Genomic DNA, 15,734 nt, shown 5'->3' with positions numbered 1-15,734 from the left:
GGTTTGAGGTATTTTACACCCATTAAAATCAACAATAACACCTTTAAAATACTCAGCTTTCAAAAGGAGTCACAAACCTTGAGTTTGGGGAGACGTTTGATAGTCTTCAAAGGTCGTAACACTCTCAGAACCCTCAGAGACTTGATGGTGCTGATGTCTTTTCCTTTACTGCTTCCCCTACAAGCACACCAACGCACACACACAAACAAAAACCCATTAATAAGAGTCGTTTGAAGATGTTGCGACATCCTTAATAGTCTCTATTCCAAAATGACAGAGGGCCGCCATTTCTTGATAGTATTTGTGTCCGAGTTAACTCATTTCAATTGAGTAACTGCGTCTCAATCAAATACGTAGCAACACATGCAGCATTGCTAACACATTGCGTTCTCGACTTATTTCAACGTGTGATGTTAGCTTCGTAACTACATGCTAGAGTTAGGGGACACCTTACAGCTAACATGCTAACATGGGCAACGGCTGATATCATTCCTGGCTGAATGCTATCTTACAGCTACGCTCGTGAAACACTTTGCAATGTATTTCAATGCTTTAGCCTCAGTTTGCACATGCCAGCTAATGGTGGAATATATTCATGCTGCATTGAAACCTTGCTTCCATGCTGCCGTTTTGTTTGAGCAGCAGTTTGAGTGATGAAGATCTCTGCTATATATACCATATATGAATACAAAAGCTTAAGAGAGAGTTTGCTGATGGTTCTAGAACATAGCTATCATTAAGAAAGGTCGTTAGCAAGAAAAATACTAAACTTCCTCAGAAAAATTTAGATAGGACTCAATTTAAAAAACAGCAAAACTCTCTCTTTGTTGAACTACTTGTTTTTACATAAAGCTACACCACTTAGCTGAGTTCAGAGCATTGTTCAAACAGCATGGACTCTTGTCTTGTCGGGCTTTTACTCAAGACAAAGGGGGTTTTAGCATACATTTCCAAATGGAATGCTAATCGTAACCACTTTCTTTTCAGCACTTTGAGGTTTTAGCGTTCTAGCTTGTATGAATGTGTGAGAAAACTAAAGTTCCTTCAATCTACGTGATAAGTTCAACAAAACCACTAGCCTCATTAGCTTTTCAATAGTGGTGAGAATAGGTTAAAAATCCGTGCACTGTTCGTTCTTTGGTTATTCTGTATTAAGAGCAAAGCAAAATGACAATAAACGGTGTGGTTATTTTGTTTTACTGACTTAAAAACCAAAACAGAAATACAGAAACTACAAAAAACAGATAAGCAGTGTTTTTCCTGTTTTCAAAATGAAATATTAATGGCAAAAGCTTGTTTTGTTTGTGAGATATTTGGATATTTATAGGAAAATTAGGGCGAGAGCTTAAGCACGTCACATTCTGTCAGAGCGAACCGGGCCAGAACTGAAGTCCACTGCATCTGGTTTTCCTCCACAGGTCCTGGACCAGAGAGGTGTTTCATCAAACCCAGCTCAGGGTTAAGTCCAGGTTTAACCTGAGAGTCCGGCTCCGTTAAGCCGGGTTCTAACTGGAACGGCGGTTTCATCAACGAGAAAACACCTTGGTTACCATAGTAACACAGTCTGTGGGTCAAACCTGCTCCCGACCAGGTTTAAGCAGCAGGCTTGGCTTAAGCTGCAGACGCACTGTCATGAAACCACGTCATCATTTTGAAAGAAGTCATTTAGTGATGCTTTAAAACACTCCATAAAGTTCTAAAAAAAAGAAAAAAGGAGTCAATTATTAATTTTTTTCAAAAATACCTTTAATACGGCAATTTAAAAGGAAATTAAACTGAATATCATGGTAAATGTTTTATTATGATTTTAAATCCATACAAATGACGATATAATCATTGTCTTATTACATGTTTAATGTGGACCATGTTTTTAATGAGATACCACACATCAATATATAAGGATATGCGTATCCATCGCCTCCGTTTACCGCACAGTATAAATGTGTTCATTCATTGATCAGAGATAAATAATGAGAAAGCTGTGAATATACAGAGAGGGAGGGGCTTCAGGGACAGTCACAGGGCAGAGCACGAAGGTTAAATGAGGCTCCCAATGACTAAGATACACTATTGCTTTTCAGGATGTGTGCGCAGTGCACGCACAGCTCACCTGCACCAGCAGCGTCTACAGTGTTGGATGTAACATCCAACAGCACCGCTGCTGCTCCCGCTGTTCATTTAGTGCAGAGTTCATCAAACACTCACAAGTCTCATTAATTACATATTATTTAATTGTGAGTTACATCATCTCTTTTGTTAAACGCTGACAGGTGATAAAAAACATATCAAATACACACAATCCATGTGTGATCACATGCTTCAGTTGTTTGCTATGATGAATTGACTAAATAACACCTTCTTTAACCGTTTACCACTTTTAAAATGTTCAAATCACAGTCGGTTCTTTTTTTTTTTAACGTGTCTGTCATTTATTTTCACTGCTCAGTAACAGATAACATCACGCCCTGCTGGTCTCAGCATTGGTTTCTAATGGCTTCTCATCCATCGTAAAAGCTGCAGCGCATGCGCCCTCAGGTTTCTAATCATTAAATCTGTGATCGATCTCGTGGGTCTTATGAGGACGTGCACTTAAACAAAACACTGTCAGCTGGCTCGGCTCAGCTGGGGAGCTTCAAGCTGAGAAGAGTTTGATGAAATGGTAAAAGCCAGCGTGGTCACGGACGGCTTAGCTGAACCAGGCTTAAACCATAAGCCTGGCTCTACTGAGAACACTTTGATGAAATACCCCCCAGGTCTCCTCAAACAATAGGATTTATTTCTGCAGTTTTCTGATCCTGCTCCTGTTTGTGGATGTAAAAGCTGCTCTCATTTAAGTTTTGTTTTGTGGTGTTATGGTCCAAATAGTATCCATATAAACTGGTGACTGACTATCGACTGTGAGGCTGCTGTGAGGAACAATAGACGTTAGAACTTCTACCATTTGACACTTTTGCAAAAACAATTACACAGCTATTTGAGGGCAGTGAAAATATTTTTTGCACGTTATAAATGACGCTAGTCACTAATGGCAGCTGTCAACACAGACAAAGTTGGTCACAAGAAACAAGGAGCGCCAGTAGAATTATTACACTACCTCTGGCTCCTTTAATCACATATCGTGTGCATGCTTTTCGTAACATCCATTTTTTTAAAATTTATTTATGTATTAATAACGATTAAATTCACCAGTTCAACCGTAATGTGACTTATGCGTTGCTTCTTTTTTTTTTTGTCCGTGAGTAAAAGTCCGCCCCCATCTGTGGGTCCACTCTGTGTAGTTTGTTTGTTTGTTTATTAGGATCCACAGTAGCTTAAGCATAAGCTATCAGCTATTCTTCCTGGGGTCCGCAAATCACACAATGACAAATGAAAATAATAATCACATTGCACCAACAAAATAGACATTTCAACAACTACAACTCAAACAAAATCAAGAATTAGTGTTTCTCACTAAGTTTCTTCATGGATAATATCTCTTTAGGGATTTTTTTCAATTAAAAATATTATATTGTTTAATGTCATTTGGTAATGCATTCCATTCATGCACACCTCTGTATGTTACTGAGTGCTGTGCTAATGTAGTTCTTACTTTGGGTAAAATAAAAACAACCACTAACTGCAAGCCCACTTGAATAATAATGTGTTTCTGTACTGAAAGAAAGCTTTTGGTATAAATAAAAAGGAGTTTTAATAGTTATAACATACCATAGGAAGAGCATCAATTAATATAATAATTTGTTTTTAACTTCAAACCATATCTTTTTATGCATTTTAACAATATTTGTCCTGTGCAGACATGAAAGAGCCACTTGTGCAGCTTTATGTTCTGGACCAGCTGCAACTTTTTAAGGTTGCTGATGGAAATGCTGGATCGGATTACAGTGCAATAATCTGGGGAAAAACAAAGCTTGAATTAATTTTTGAAATGTTTTCTAGTGAGAAGAACTTTTTATACCTCTTAATAAAAATCAAAGTACTTCCTATTTTATTTACCAATTTTTGTACTCGCCTGTCCCAAGATAGTCTCTGGTCTATTACTATACCTACAAGTTTGACATCTTCAACTTCCTGTCTGATTTATTTTGTTTAAACAATGAGTAGTTCTAACTACTGTTTTTGAGACATTCAATGCAAGTTTGCTATTTATGATCCAGTTTGCCAACAACTGTATTTCTCTCTTTAACTGAGAATTTACAGTATTGATATGTACTGTATCTGAGTCATTTGCATACATTACAATACATGCCTTGTCTAGAACAGATGGAAGATCATTTGTAAAGCTTGTAAATAGAAGTGGTCCAAGACAACTTCAAAACACAAACCTCTCGTCCATATCTTGTAAATATCCAAATATATCGCAGAAACAGATATATATAAGATTTAATTCTAAAACAGAAAAAACCCAGCTTGTCTTTTTTTTTCTTCTGTATTTCTGTTTTGGTTTTAAGTCAGTAAAACAAAATAACACACGTTATTTGGTTTTAAAACGGAATAACCAAAGAACGAACAGTACACGGATTGTTAAAGATGACGAGTATTAAAAAATAGTTTTTTTTTTGGATTCTGCTAAAGTTAAAAGTAGCTGGAAAGTAAAAAAAAAAAAAAATTCACAACATTCCTTGCATAGTCTGTGTCAATATCAGGGTAAAGAGGCTAAGTTCAAAGGTCATTGAAAGTGGTCCTTATGGGAGACAGCAGCTGCTCGTGTGGCTGCCTGCATCTTCCAGCTGTTCGGGCAGATGGTCGACTATGCTGGTGTGTGTATGACTTTTCCTGCAAGTCTGCATACACGCATGTGAGTGTATATGCCAGAGTGCATATGCACATGTCTTATAAAGTTTAGTTAAAGTTCCCTCAGCCATTTAGCTGCACCTGTGTGCAGCCACTTGAACATGTTTTCACCTGTCTGAGTCAGAGCTGTTCCATGGTGAACAATGGAAAAAAAGAGGAAGAATAGACAAAGTACAAATTTCAGCTGTGATGAGGAATGAATGAAGAGGAAAAGAGTTGTGTTGTCAGAAAAACAAGGTACCGAGAGTGCAGTAGTAGAAAATGGGAAGGAAAAAGAGAGAGGACTTTACCCGCCGCCGCTGTTGTTGGTCCAAACGGAGATGAATAAAGAGGTGAGCGACAGAGAGACAAAGGGACAGAGTAGACAGAGAGACGAGTGGAATAAATACGGAGAATGGGACACAGAAAAAGAAGGGATTTTGAAGGAAAACATCCATATGATGAGAGAGAAAAAAGAAAGAACACAAGGCTTGCTTTGGTTAGATCAAACCTCCGGCCCGCTGACGTTTGATTACTTACAAATTCTTTAAAAACCACACAAATAATGCTTTCATCACCTTTTGTTGCAATAATTCCTTTTCTGTTAAATTATCAGCTGTAAAAACACTTAAAAAATCTGTTTTAACATGTTAAATAGACAAATGTGGAGCTCTTATAAGCTAAAAAAATACACTTTATTACTTTACTGAGACAAGCTTTCTCGTCTGTCTACAGCCACATGCAGGACAACGGCACAATAGGTCGAAGAAACATCAGGCCTCAGACGAGACTAAATGGATTTAAGAAGTGATAAACATCAGCAATGAGCACTGATGCTTTCTGTAGAGCTCAGTGATTCTCAGCAATGAAATCATATCTGTATTTGTCTGAATGTCCCCTATCACATACATCATAGTTCTCGCCACCATTTGTTGAAAATAAAAAATAAAAAAAATAGTAGAAGTAGTGAGAGGAAATTAATAATGAGGTTTATCTTCTCTGGGAGTTTTACGGAGGAAAATGCTTCAGAACAATGTAGAACCATTTGGTTAAAATTGTAAGTCAGTAATCTGTGATACAAACATCTACGCCAGTGTTTCTTAAATAGGGGTAAGTGTACCCCTAGGGGTATGCAATTGCACTACAGGGGGTAACAAAGATATGGGGTTTTATAATGTTTATCTTTAGTTAAAAAATTATAATCATAGTAAGGATGAAGGAAATTATACTCATTAGAACATGACCTGAAAATACAAGGGTTAGTCTTGGTCCCACATCATGGCGAAGATAACCAAAAATAATCAAAACTATAGAAATACATCTATTCAGGAGGCAATAAAAACTGTTTGATTGCACTTTTTTACAAAATGAGATCATGTATTAACACTCATTCATTCCATTATGATGCTCTATAGCTGTTTTTCCATAGTGTTCTAAGAAAAATGTTGTAGTTGGACAAAGGGGGTACTTGCATTTAGAAAATAAGAGAAAGGGGGCCAAAAAAAAGTTAGAGAACAACTCTTCTCTGCCATGGATTAAAAATAGTTTAGAAAAAAGTTCAGAAAGGACACACTGTCAAAGGTAGGTAAACAAAATATTTCTATACACACAAACACAAACAGGAGCATTAAACTAAGTAAAGAGAAAGGGTCTTAGTGAAATAAAATAGAGAAAGATAGACTGAAGTAAAAACCATCTGTGTAAATAAAATACCAGCACTCGCACCTTGGAGTATTTGCCTTTGTTTCATCATTCACTGATCAATTACCTACTGTGGAATTATGTTATTAATTCGGAAATCCATTTCCTCCAACAGAAAAATGGAGGACGTACAATTACGCACAATGGCTGTGTTAGACATAGGTGAAATATTGGTAGGTGTTAATTAAAGGAACTAATGGTCCTGCTACCTCGTTCCATTATCCCAACCATCAGGTTTGCTTTAACAGTAGTATTCCTACAATGCCATGTTTGACCATGATCACAAACAACCTACTCCTACTGAACTGCAAAAACTAAAGGCTTTACTCCAAGACACCAGTGTGGCAATAGGGCAGCTAGAAGAGAAGACAGAGCAGAGGAAGTAAGAAGGAGACTTACGTGAAGGCGAAGGCCACCAGAGCACCACTAACCACTATGAAGTCAAGGATGTTCCACAATCACGGAAATAAGAGCCCTGGTGCAAGACCAAGCCAGGTCCACCATCTGCCAAAGATCAGGATGGATGAGATTGCAATGATTTAGCAAACTTTTCTGCCTATGATTGATATGAAAGCTACACTATAAGACTTAAAGCTTCAGTGTGTAAAATCCATAATCACCTAGAGCTAGTATGGTATATGGTAATTCAAAGTGGTCTAAAAGAACACTATCGTGTTTCATCTTCTCTGGCTCTTTGAGGTTTACAAATCCAGAAGCATGACACGACTTGTTTTACAAACAGAGTGCTCCATGAGCTGTTTTGGGGTGTTACTATTAGCTGTCTGACTAAAGTTGATGCGCGTTCACGTCCTCTGTAGTAAAGTACAATGGTGGACAATCCAGCAGGAGAAGTCTCTATTGGGGTGTTAGGCACAACGGTTACACGGCAAAGCAAGAGAGAAAAAGGAAGACCGACGTGGAGAAGAAACTGTCAGGGACCAGGCTGAGCATCATCATTAACTAGTGGGCGGGTCACGTCATGTTCTGGGCGGTCCTGTCAGCACCACAGCTGTAGCCAGTCTGCAATCATGATTATGTCACCTATATATATCCTGTCTGTGTGTATGACTCGTTGTTGGTCTAATAGTCATTGATGTCTGGTCAGTCCTGATCACTGTCTGGAGTCTTGGCCGGCTGCGCACCCCAGGTTGAGGATCACCTGTATCTATGGTCGGTCTGTGCTGTCTGATAAAATAAAGTCTTTGTTAAGCAAACCCTGCCTCAGAATCCTGCAATTGGGTCCTGTCTGCGACCTGTGACAGAAACAGTCTAAAGCAGTGATTCTTAACTGGTGGGTCGGGACCCAAAAGTGAGACGCGGATCTGTACTGGGTGGGTCACGGACAGCTGGTCAAAAATAAAATAAATAATACTTCCTTATAATAAATAAATGTCTCTCATGTTGGACTTGTCTTATTTTGAAAGAAACTTCTCTTTTGACAGGCATGCGGGGAAATGCATGTTGCACAGGAAAATATTATAGATTTTGAAAAACTAAGTGTGTTTGGTTGAATTCTAAAAAAAGTGGGGTTGAAATTTAATGGCATAAACATACTTGAGTGGAACTGACGCAGGGTCTGCCCCACATACTGGTTTCAAAATGGAAAGTGAGAACAGACGGGATAAATCACGTGGTTGTCACTCTGCTCTGAGCGGTAGCTGAGATCACATCACTCATGTCAGAGTCTTTAAAACACCAGAAAACTCTCCAATAACACAAGACAAATTCCCTATATTTGCCACTAGTCTCTAGTGAGGAAAACGTCGCTAAGCGCTCCACAGTTGTGCGCGTTCACGAGAATAACGTTAAGGGACGATCGGTTTTTAAACAGGGAGGGGAGAGGGGAGCGTGGTTACTTCTATACAAGTCTCACGCTTCTACATACTGCAGCTTTAATGTGAAGTAAACAGTCACAATATTTAATACATAGTCAATATTTAAAGCATACTGCCTTACCTTAACCAGCATCTCAAATGTAAAGACTCCAGTAAAAACGTAGTCAAAATAGCGTAGAACCTGCAGAGAGAAAAATAAAAGAGGATTTACAGCTGAATCTTCTTTATTAAAAAGCTTACACTTTAGAAATTATTTAAATGCTTATCTTATCTTATTTAAGGTAAGTATAGGATTTGAGTGTTCTAGTGTTCTAACATTGTTTCGAGGGGAATCAGGCCAGACGGGGTCCTCAGCTGCAAGGGCAATACTGCTCAAGGTAATGACCAGCAGAATGCACATCTCAAAATAGCGAAGTGTGCACACGTAATGGCATGCCCGTCGAAACCTGTGTGCAGGATAAGATGTTAGGCTTCTTTCTGGCCAAAAGACTAAGAAAGTTTATGTTTGTGACGGGTTGTTAATGGTATAGTTTGAATAATTCTGTTGGCAGAGGTGACTTACGGGTTGGTAGTGGAAAGGATAAACATGGAGCTAAATGGAGGCATAGGCCTGGGTCCTCCCTCACCTCCCTTGTCATCATCATCATCATCCTTATCCTCCTTTGGTGGGAGAGGCTCTGTGTTGGCATTTTTATTTACTGTTTGGCACAGGTAGAAAAAAGGTCATCAATAAAACATTTACATGTTAATGAGGCTATCAAACAGGGTTGGGGTCAATTACATTTTTCAATTACAATACATTTCAATTATTCATGTCCATTACAAATCAATTATGATTACAATAACCATAATTTTTTTTCCAATTGAATTACAAATAAATTACAATTATTTTTCTCATGAAAGTCAATTAAGATTACAAAAGTTCAACTACAATTTTACTAACTTTTATTCATATAGCGTTGTGATGAGATTTTTTATGTGTGTACGATGTTATTTTATCATCTTTACATTTATATTTTAGTGCATTTATTATAATATCCTATGTAAAAGCCCAACTAGGGAGAAGAGTTGGAATTTAGCAACAGCTGTAAACTCTTTGTACAAAACATCAATTAATTTATACGTATTGTTACTCTGTAAAATTGTATCATCCCTATTCAAAAAGACTTCTATTGTATCCTAACTCTAACCCACTAACCCACTAAACTTCTTTTGACCCTTACCACATGTGTGAGTGTGAAAATTCACAGACAGGTAGTAGAAAAACTTAATATGAAACATGTTTTAATAATTGTTAACTACATATGTGTAACGTCATGTCTGGACCTATTGTCTGACTGTTGTGACACTTTTTTGTATGGAAATACACTGAAATGAACAAATAGACCTCTTTTGCATTTAATTAAATTGTAATTGACCGTTTTTAGTTCATTTCCATGGTAATTACAATTACAAAGTTAATTATCTTAACTCAATTACAATTCAATTATGATTACAATGGCGACAGATTGTTGCAATTACAAATTAAAAACTTCGCCTTTGAATATTTGTGACTCTACATAATGGTTCAGTGCGTGAAAAGTGGGTGAGTTGGTTCCGACACCGGGCGAAAAGAAAGAAAGAAAGGAAAGAAAAGAAGGAGAAGAAAGAAAGAAGAAAGAAGAGAAAGAAACAAGAAAAGAAAAAAAAAGAGAGGAAAGAAAGAAAAAGAAAGAAAAGAAAGAGGAAGAAAGAAAGAAAGAAAGGACCGTGAACTGTACATTTTCGGGAAGCGCGGGGGCGTGCCTACGACATGACAAGAGGCCCTGGTCACTGACGGGCACGTGGCGTTTGCATAGACTCCGCCCTGTCCATTGTAGTATGGCCACTATGAGAGCAAGAGGCCCTTCGCCAGCTAGTGGCGCTCGGGCCTAATTACACCATAATTGTAATTAATTATTAATTACGCGATTAAAATTATTATTGACCCCAACCTGCTATCAAAAAAGACCTTACCTTGAAGTATGGCATTAGTGGATGGAAAGATAGGCATGTCCACGGCTGTGTAGTCGAGTTGGGGCAACCTGACCACACTGTTAGCACGGTGTCCGATGTTCCCATAGTTGTTGATTGCCACCAGACTTCCATGGGTGCCACTGTGGGCAAGATGAAGGGCAGATCCAAATGCAGGGGCCATGCCATAGTTGTGGACTGGATTGGTACGTCGTTCGTTAGGTGGAGTAGAGCTAGAAACCAGTTTGGTATTCATCAGATTGTCCATGTCCTCACTGTACTGACTGCTCTGTCTAGAGAGGCTCTTTTGGATTGGCCGTGTAGTAGAAAGGTTGGGAACACTGCACTCCCTGAAGAGAAACAACAGACACGAGAGAGGGAGGTGAACGGAGTTGCAAAAAAAAAAAAGAAGGAAAAAGTAAAGACGTGTCATTCCATGTCATTTCAATAGAGTTCCGAACATCCCACGCACTCTGGTCTCAAAAAATTCTGACATTTTTATCAAATGTTCCTAAATAGTTCACTGTATATTTTCAGTTTGATTGGATAAATACTTTTTGAGATATGTAATAATTTAGTGCATCCTTATTTTTCTTCCATTTTCAGCTTCTAATATCTCAAGAACTACATCACATAGGAAACTGAACGATGGAATAGTAATCTCAGAATATACATAAAGATCTGCTATATATCCTATCTGGTGGACATGCCAGCTTCTCAAAATTGGAAGAAAGTTTGTTGGGGTTTCAGGCTTGAACATGTTTGAATCTTCAGTAACTATAACTACAACTTTGCATTTGCCTCAGCTCACTGTAATTGTATCAGCTTTGAGCTACTGTATGTACATAGACTGTTCAAATCACAAATAATTAGTCATATATGCATTAGTTCTTGGGTGAGAGTCTCTTGAAATCCGAAAAAAGTATTTTCTTTTTACTATTTTCATTGGCCCATAACTGTATGTGAAAATGTGAGAAAAAATCTGATCACTGTTTTAATTTATAGTATGAAAATGACTCTTTCTTGGGATATGAAACAAATATTCATCATGCAACTTCTCCATTTTTTTTTTTGGACCTCAACTTTGGGTTATTTCAACAACTTAATCCTTTACATGAGTTCATTGTAGCTTGCCTCTGTGTCTTATTATCATGTAATGTTTATTAGTTTATCACGATCAAATTAATTATTTACTGTGTGCCTATTGAATAATCCCATTACAATTGGTAAAAATGTCTGAATTTCTTGAGACCGAAGTGCGAGGCCATTTGTGAAATGATATGGAATGATCCAGAAGGGAAATGTTTAGTGGAAATAAAAGCCACAAACACAAGTACAGGGAAAAGTAAAGACATTGCCATTAAAGCCATGCTGGAGGGGTGGGGGGGACGTACTTCCTCCTGTGTGAGCACATCCTCTTCCCCTCGCCTCCACTTTGATTTCCATGGCGACTCCTTCTCGTCTTCCTATCGCTGCCATTGCCATTCTCTCCTCCCTCTCCACTTCCACTCACTCCTTTGCTCTTACGTCTGCCTGATTTTCCAGTTTCTCCTTTACCATCCTCACCATCTTCTGCATGTCTTCGATGTGACCTCGGCTTCCTGTGCTCCGACTGACCTCCTCCACGACTGCCACTGCGGGAGTGGTGATGCCGTCGGGGTGGCTTCTGCTCCGAGCCCGGCCCGGGGATCTCGGTGGTGTCCAGTCGCACCTGAGAGCTACGGTGGTGCTCACTTTTATGGCTCCGCCTGCTCTCCGTGGACTCGCCCCTGTCCAAAGCTGGCCTGAGTAAGCCTGAGCCTCCTCCATCTCCTGCTCGGTGTTCGCAAACGGACGTTTGGGTTTGGAGGCCACCAGGAAGTTGCTGCGAGCTTACACAAAGCTCCACATTGTTGGCAGTGGTTTTGTTGGTGTTGTTGTTGCGGTTTTCTCGAGGGTCAACCACTAATGGTCGATCGAGGTGGGTCTTCATGTCTGGCCGGATGTGACGTGCAAAATTGACCTACAAAAAAATGGAAGATCATGGAGAAAAGACATGGTAGGGGATGTTCAACCAACTCAAAGTGGCAACATTGAGGAACCCATATAATGAATATCATTAGTTTATTTGTTAACACTTTACTTGACATTTTATACATACAGGCTGACACTACATTGTCATTATGACATGACACCTGTCATTGGCATGATTAAGGTGTCCTTAAGGCTGTCATTAGGTGTCGTTTGTTACCCTGCCTAACCCCTAACTCCTAACCAGAGGTGAAAGTAATGGATTACAAGTACTCACGCTTCTTTAATTCAGTTGCTTTTATAGGTACTTGTACTTTTTTGAGTATATTTCTGTTTAAAATAAATGATTGATCATTGTGAAACTACAAAAAATAAAATGACTAGAAAACAATTGATAGCCGACCAACCAGATTAAACGTACTGCACTTCACCAAAACCAAAACAGCATTCAATGTTGGCTATTTTCTCAGTTTTGGAGTTCATAAATGTAGCTAAACTTCGAGCCTGGGAATTTTTTTTTTAATTTGAATTGAATTCATTGCTGTTATTTTTTTTTGAAACAAAAAAATTGTACATTTTGACAAACCTTTTATTTTATACAGATGCCTTTGTGGAGAATAAATGAAGTTCCAATTGTGGAAGGTTTGGTCTCTTCCTTTTTAAGTTTATACATGAGATGTTAAGTATATGCAAGGGAACCGTGGCAACAATTATTACCAAAAGTAAACGTGGAGGGTGAAAGTAACTAGTAACTTTTACTTTGAGTACTATTTAATTCAGCTACTTTTGACTTGTACTTGAGTATTTTATGCATGACTTTCTTTTTAAATCCAAGATAAAAGCACGCTTTAGGGAGATTTTTGGTCATAATGTTGTTGATGTAATGTTTTTGCTGCTGATTTTAATGTTCTTAATGATTTTTAAGCTATTGAATGCTTTTTTGTTGCACTCTTTGATCATGTAAAGCACATTGAGTTGCCATGTCGATGAAAAATGCTGTACAAATAAATTTGCCTTGCCTTGTACAATTCCAGTCAATTCCAGTACAATTCCAGTCAATAACAGTACTTCTACTTGAGTAGGATATATCAGTACTCTTTACACCTCTGCCCCTAATCCTAACCCTTCCAAACCCCACGAGATCCCTCCACCTAACCCAGAAAATGTCAACATAGCTCCATAGGTGTCATAATTTAGCGAACGTCACTTAATGACAGCCTTCATGACACCTTATTCATGCTAATGACAGCGTAATGTCAGCCTTGTGTATAGAACTTCAAGTAAAGTGTTAGCGTTTATTTTAGGTTAAGTAGTTACCTAAATTATCACTTATTAATAAGATATCAGACATAAACATCATCTCCACTGGCTGAGCTTGTGTACAATGGTAGCACAAGTCTAGAGGCCTTTGTTTGCCTTGTCCTTTACATTGTTTTGCTCCTCCCTCCCTGTCCTTGCCTTCCATCGGTCATCAGGGTCCAGCTCATTATACAGGGCCTCCCGGCTGGATGCCAGCGTCTGCTTCCTCAGCTCTTTAGTGCGTTGCTCCCACACAGATTTACTGACACCCTTGTAGTTTTTCTGCTGCTCCTTACTGTGAAAGGAATGAAGATTGGCATGCTTTAGGGGATGTGTTTTGATCACCTGCAAAACATACGCTCAGAGGCATTGGGAGAGGTGAAGAAAAATGAAAAATCGAAGAATTAAAATAGGGGGAGAAAATAAAGACATTGTAGAGGTAACAGAGAGTTAAAGGATGGTTTTTGCTTAACCTAAAGAATGAGGCAGCTCTCAACAGAAAATGGTTCAAGATGCAAAAGCATAAATTGACACAGTCTAACTTTTGTAACTTTTGTAAGACTACATTAAGACATGGCCAGTCTGTTATAAATGTACCTTATCTATGTTCCCTTTGTTACACATATTTCTCTTTATAACGGCAACCTGAAAATTGCATGTGATCAACTTTCCTGTTATCATTTACCATCTATTACACCCTCCCAACCCTTTTAATGGGCCTACAGTCATAAAAAGTAAGGTGACTTGTACACGATTTCAAAAAAAGGCCACAAACACAAATTACAGCTGGGGAAAAGTTGTGAGAAAAAAAAAACTTTAAAAAAACAAGATTAAATAAATAATAAATAAATAAATAAACGAAAGAAGGAAAAAGGAAGAAATACTAAAGCACAGACAAAAGCAAAGAATGACAGCTGTAAGTCCATGAACAGAAAGATTTCAGAAACGAATGAACAAAAAAATAAATACCAGTCCAGAAAAGGGTCGGTAGCGCTGTGACACTCACTGTGTACTTTGTTGCTGAGGAGGGAAACAGCTGGTGAGTGAGATGACACCAAAGAACAGAAGGAGGGTTCCATCCCAAAATGTGTTTGGAATTCACAATTCAACTAAAGGAACAACCAAAGTCTGAGAAACGGCTTCCATCCTCTCTGATCTACTTTTATTATTTAGTATTTTGGAATGCAACCCTTCTCTCACACAGAAACACCAACACTGGACAGTGACACACACTTCAGACCCAACGAAGCACTCCTAATATTATTCTACAATTACTATTTACAGTTTTGATCATGATACTCCACCACCAATGCCAACATTTACATTTTGTTTAACATCATCATACATTCAGAAATTTCCATTCATCAATGGAAAAATCAAAGTTACAGAATCAGATACACAAAAGTTTGTGTTTGTGTATATATATGTGTGTGCGTGTGTGTTTGTGTGTTTGAGACTCGCTACCTGTCCTCCTGGTGGCCGTGTGGGATTCTCGCGTCCAATGATATCAATAGCCGCCAACAACTTCCGGGTACTATTTGAAACTTCCGGGAACTCTCTCTCTCTCTCTCTCTCTCTAAACGGCTCCGTGTGCTTTCAGCATGTACGTCCAAGGTGCGCATTTGGTTACATAGCACGTGGTGAAAATATCAGAGTTTATAATGCCGTATCGGCGGAGAAATGTGCATTTTTTGCTGTTCACTTTCGTCCGCCATTAACTTCGCGTCTCATCATAACTTCCGGGTCTCGTCCGTCCGGTCTAAACAGCAAACGGTTAAACAAACGTTTTGAAAACGTTTTGAAATCACCAAATAAGTCCCAAATGACGAATGCACACACTTGGGCTGTGTGGAAGCTGTTAAAAAACGTTTCAGGTCGAACAGACACCGCGTCGGGGAGGAATTCGCTCCAACGGTAGCATGGCACAGTCATGGAGACAGAGGAGGAAGTGGACTCAGTGACCTGTGATTTAAAGGAAGTTTAGAGTCACGGGAATAATTTTAAATAATCATGAAATATTAACTTTTTAATATTTACCGTTTTTTTTTTTTTTAATATTGATCTTCTCTTTTAAACCCAAACAAACTCCAAAATCGTGACATTATGAACCGATGAACCGGAACCAGA

The 15,734-nt window shown here is 38.6% G+C and overlaps 1 protein-coding gene across 1 annotated transcript in view; it reads right to left on the bottom strand.

Annotated features, from left to right (window-relative positions):
- cacna1aa (calcium channel, voltage-dependent, P/Q type, alpha 1A subunit, a) overlaps nucleotides 1-15,734 on the bottom strand; it is a 133,234-nt gene that overhangs the window by 55,454 nt on the left and 62,046 nt on the right. Inside the window, 11 exon segments of the mRNA XM_028454776.1 lie at nucleotides 78-177; nucleotides 5,082-5,090; nucleotides 6,871-6,928; nucleotides 6,931-6,966; nucleotides 8,418-8,487; nucleotides 8,623-8,752; nucleotides 8,869-9,004; nucleotides 10,302-10,648; nucleotides 11,693-12,300; nucleotides 13,767-13,902; nucleotides 14,577-14,627. Coding sequence (XP_028310577.1) covers nucleotides 78-177; nucleotides 5,082-5,090; nucleotides 6,871-6,928; nucleotides 6,931-6,966; nucleotides 8,418-8,487; nucleotides 8,623-8,752; nucleotides 8,869-9,004; nucleotides 10,302-10,648; nucleotides 11,693-12,300; nucleotides 13,767-13,902; nucleotides 14,577-14,627 — 1,681 coding nt within the window.

This window comes from Gouania willdenowi, chromosome 8 (genome assembly GCF_900634775.1).
Source record: "Gouania willdenowi chromosome 8, fGouWil2.1, whole genome shotgun sequence".
Taxonomy (NCBI): Eukaryota; Metazoa; Chordata; class Actinopteri; order Blenniiformes; family Gobiesocidae; genus Gouania; species Gouania willdenowi.
The sequence above is the reverse complement of the archived record's forward strand: the minus strand, read 5'-3'. Positions and strand labels throughout refer to the sequence as shown.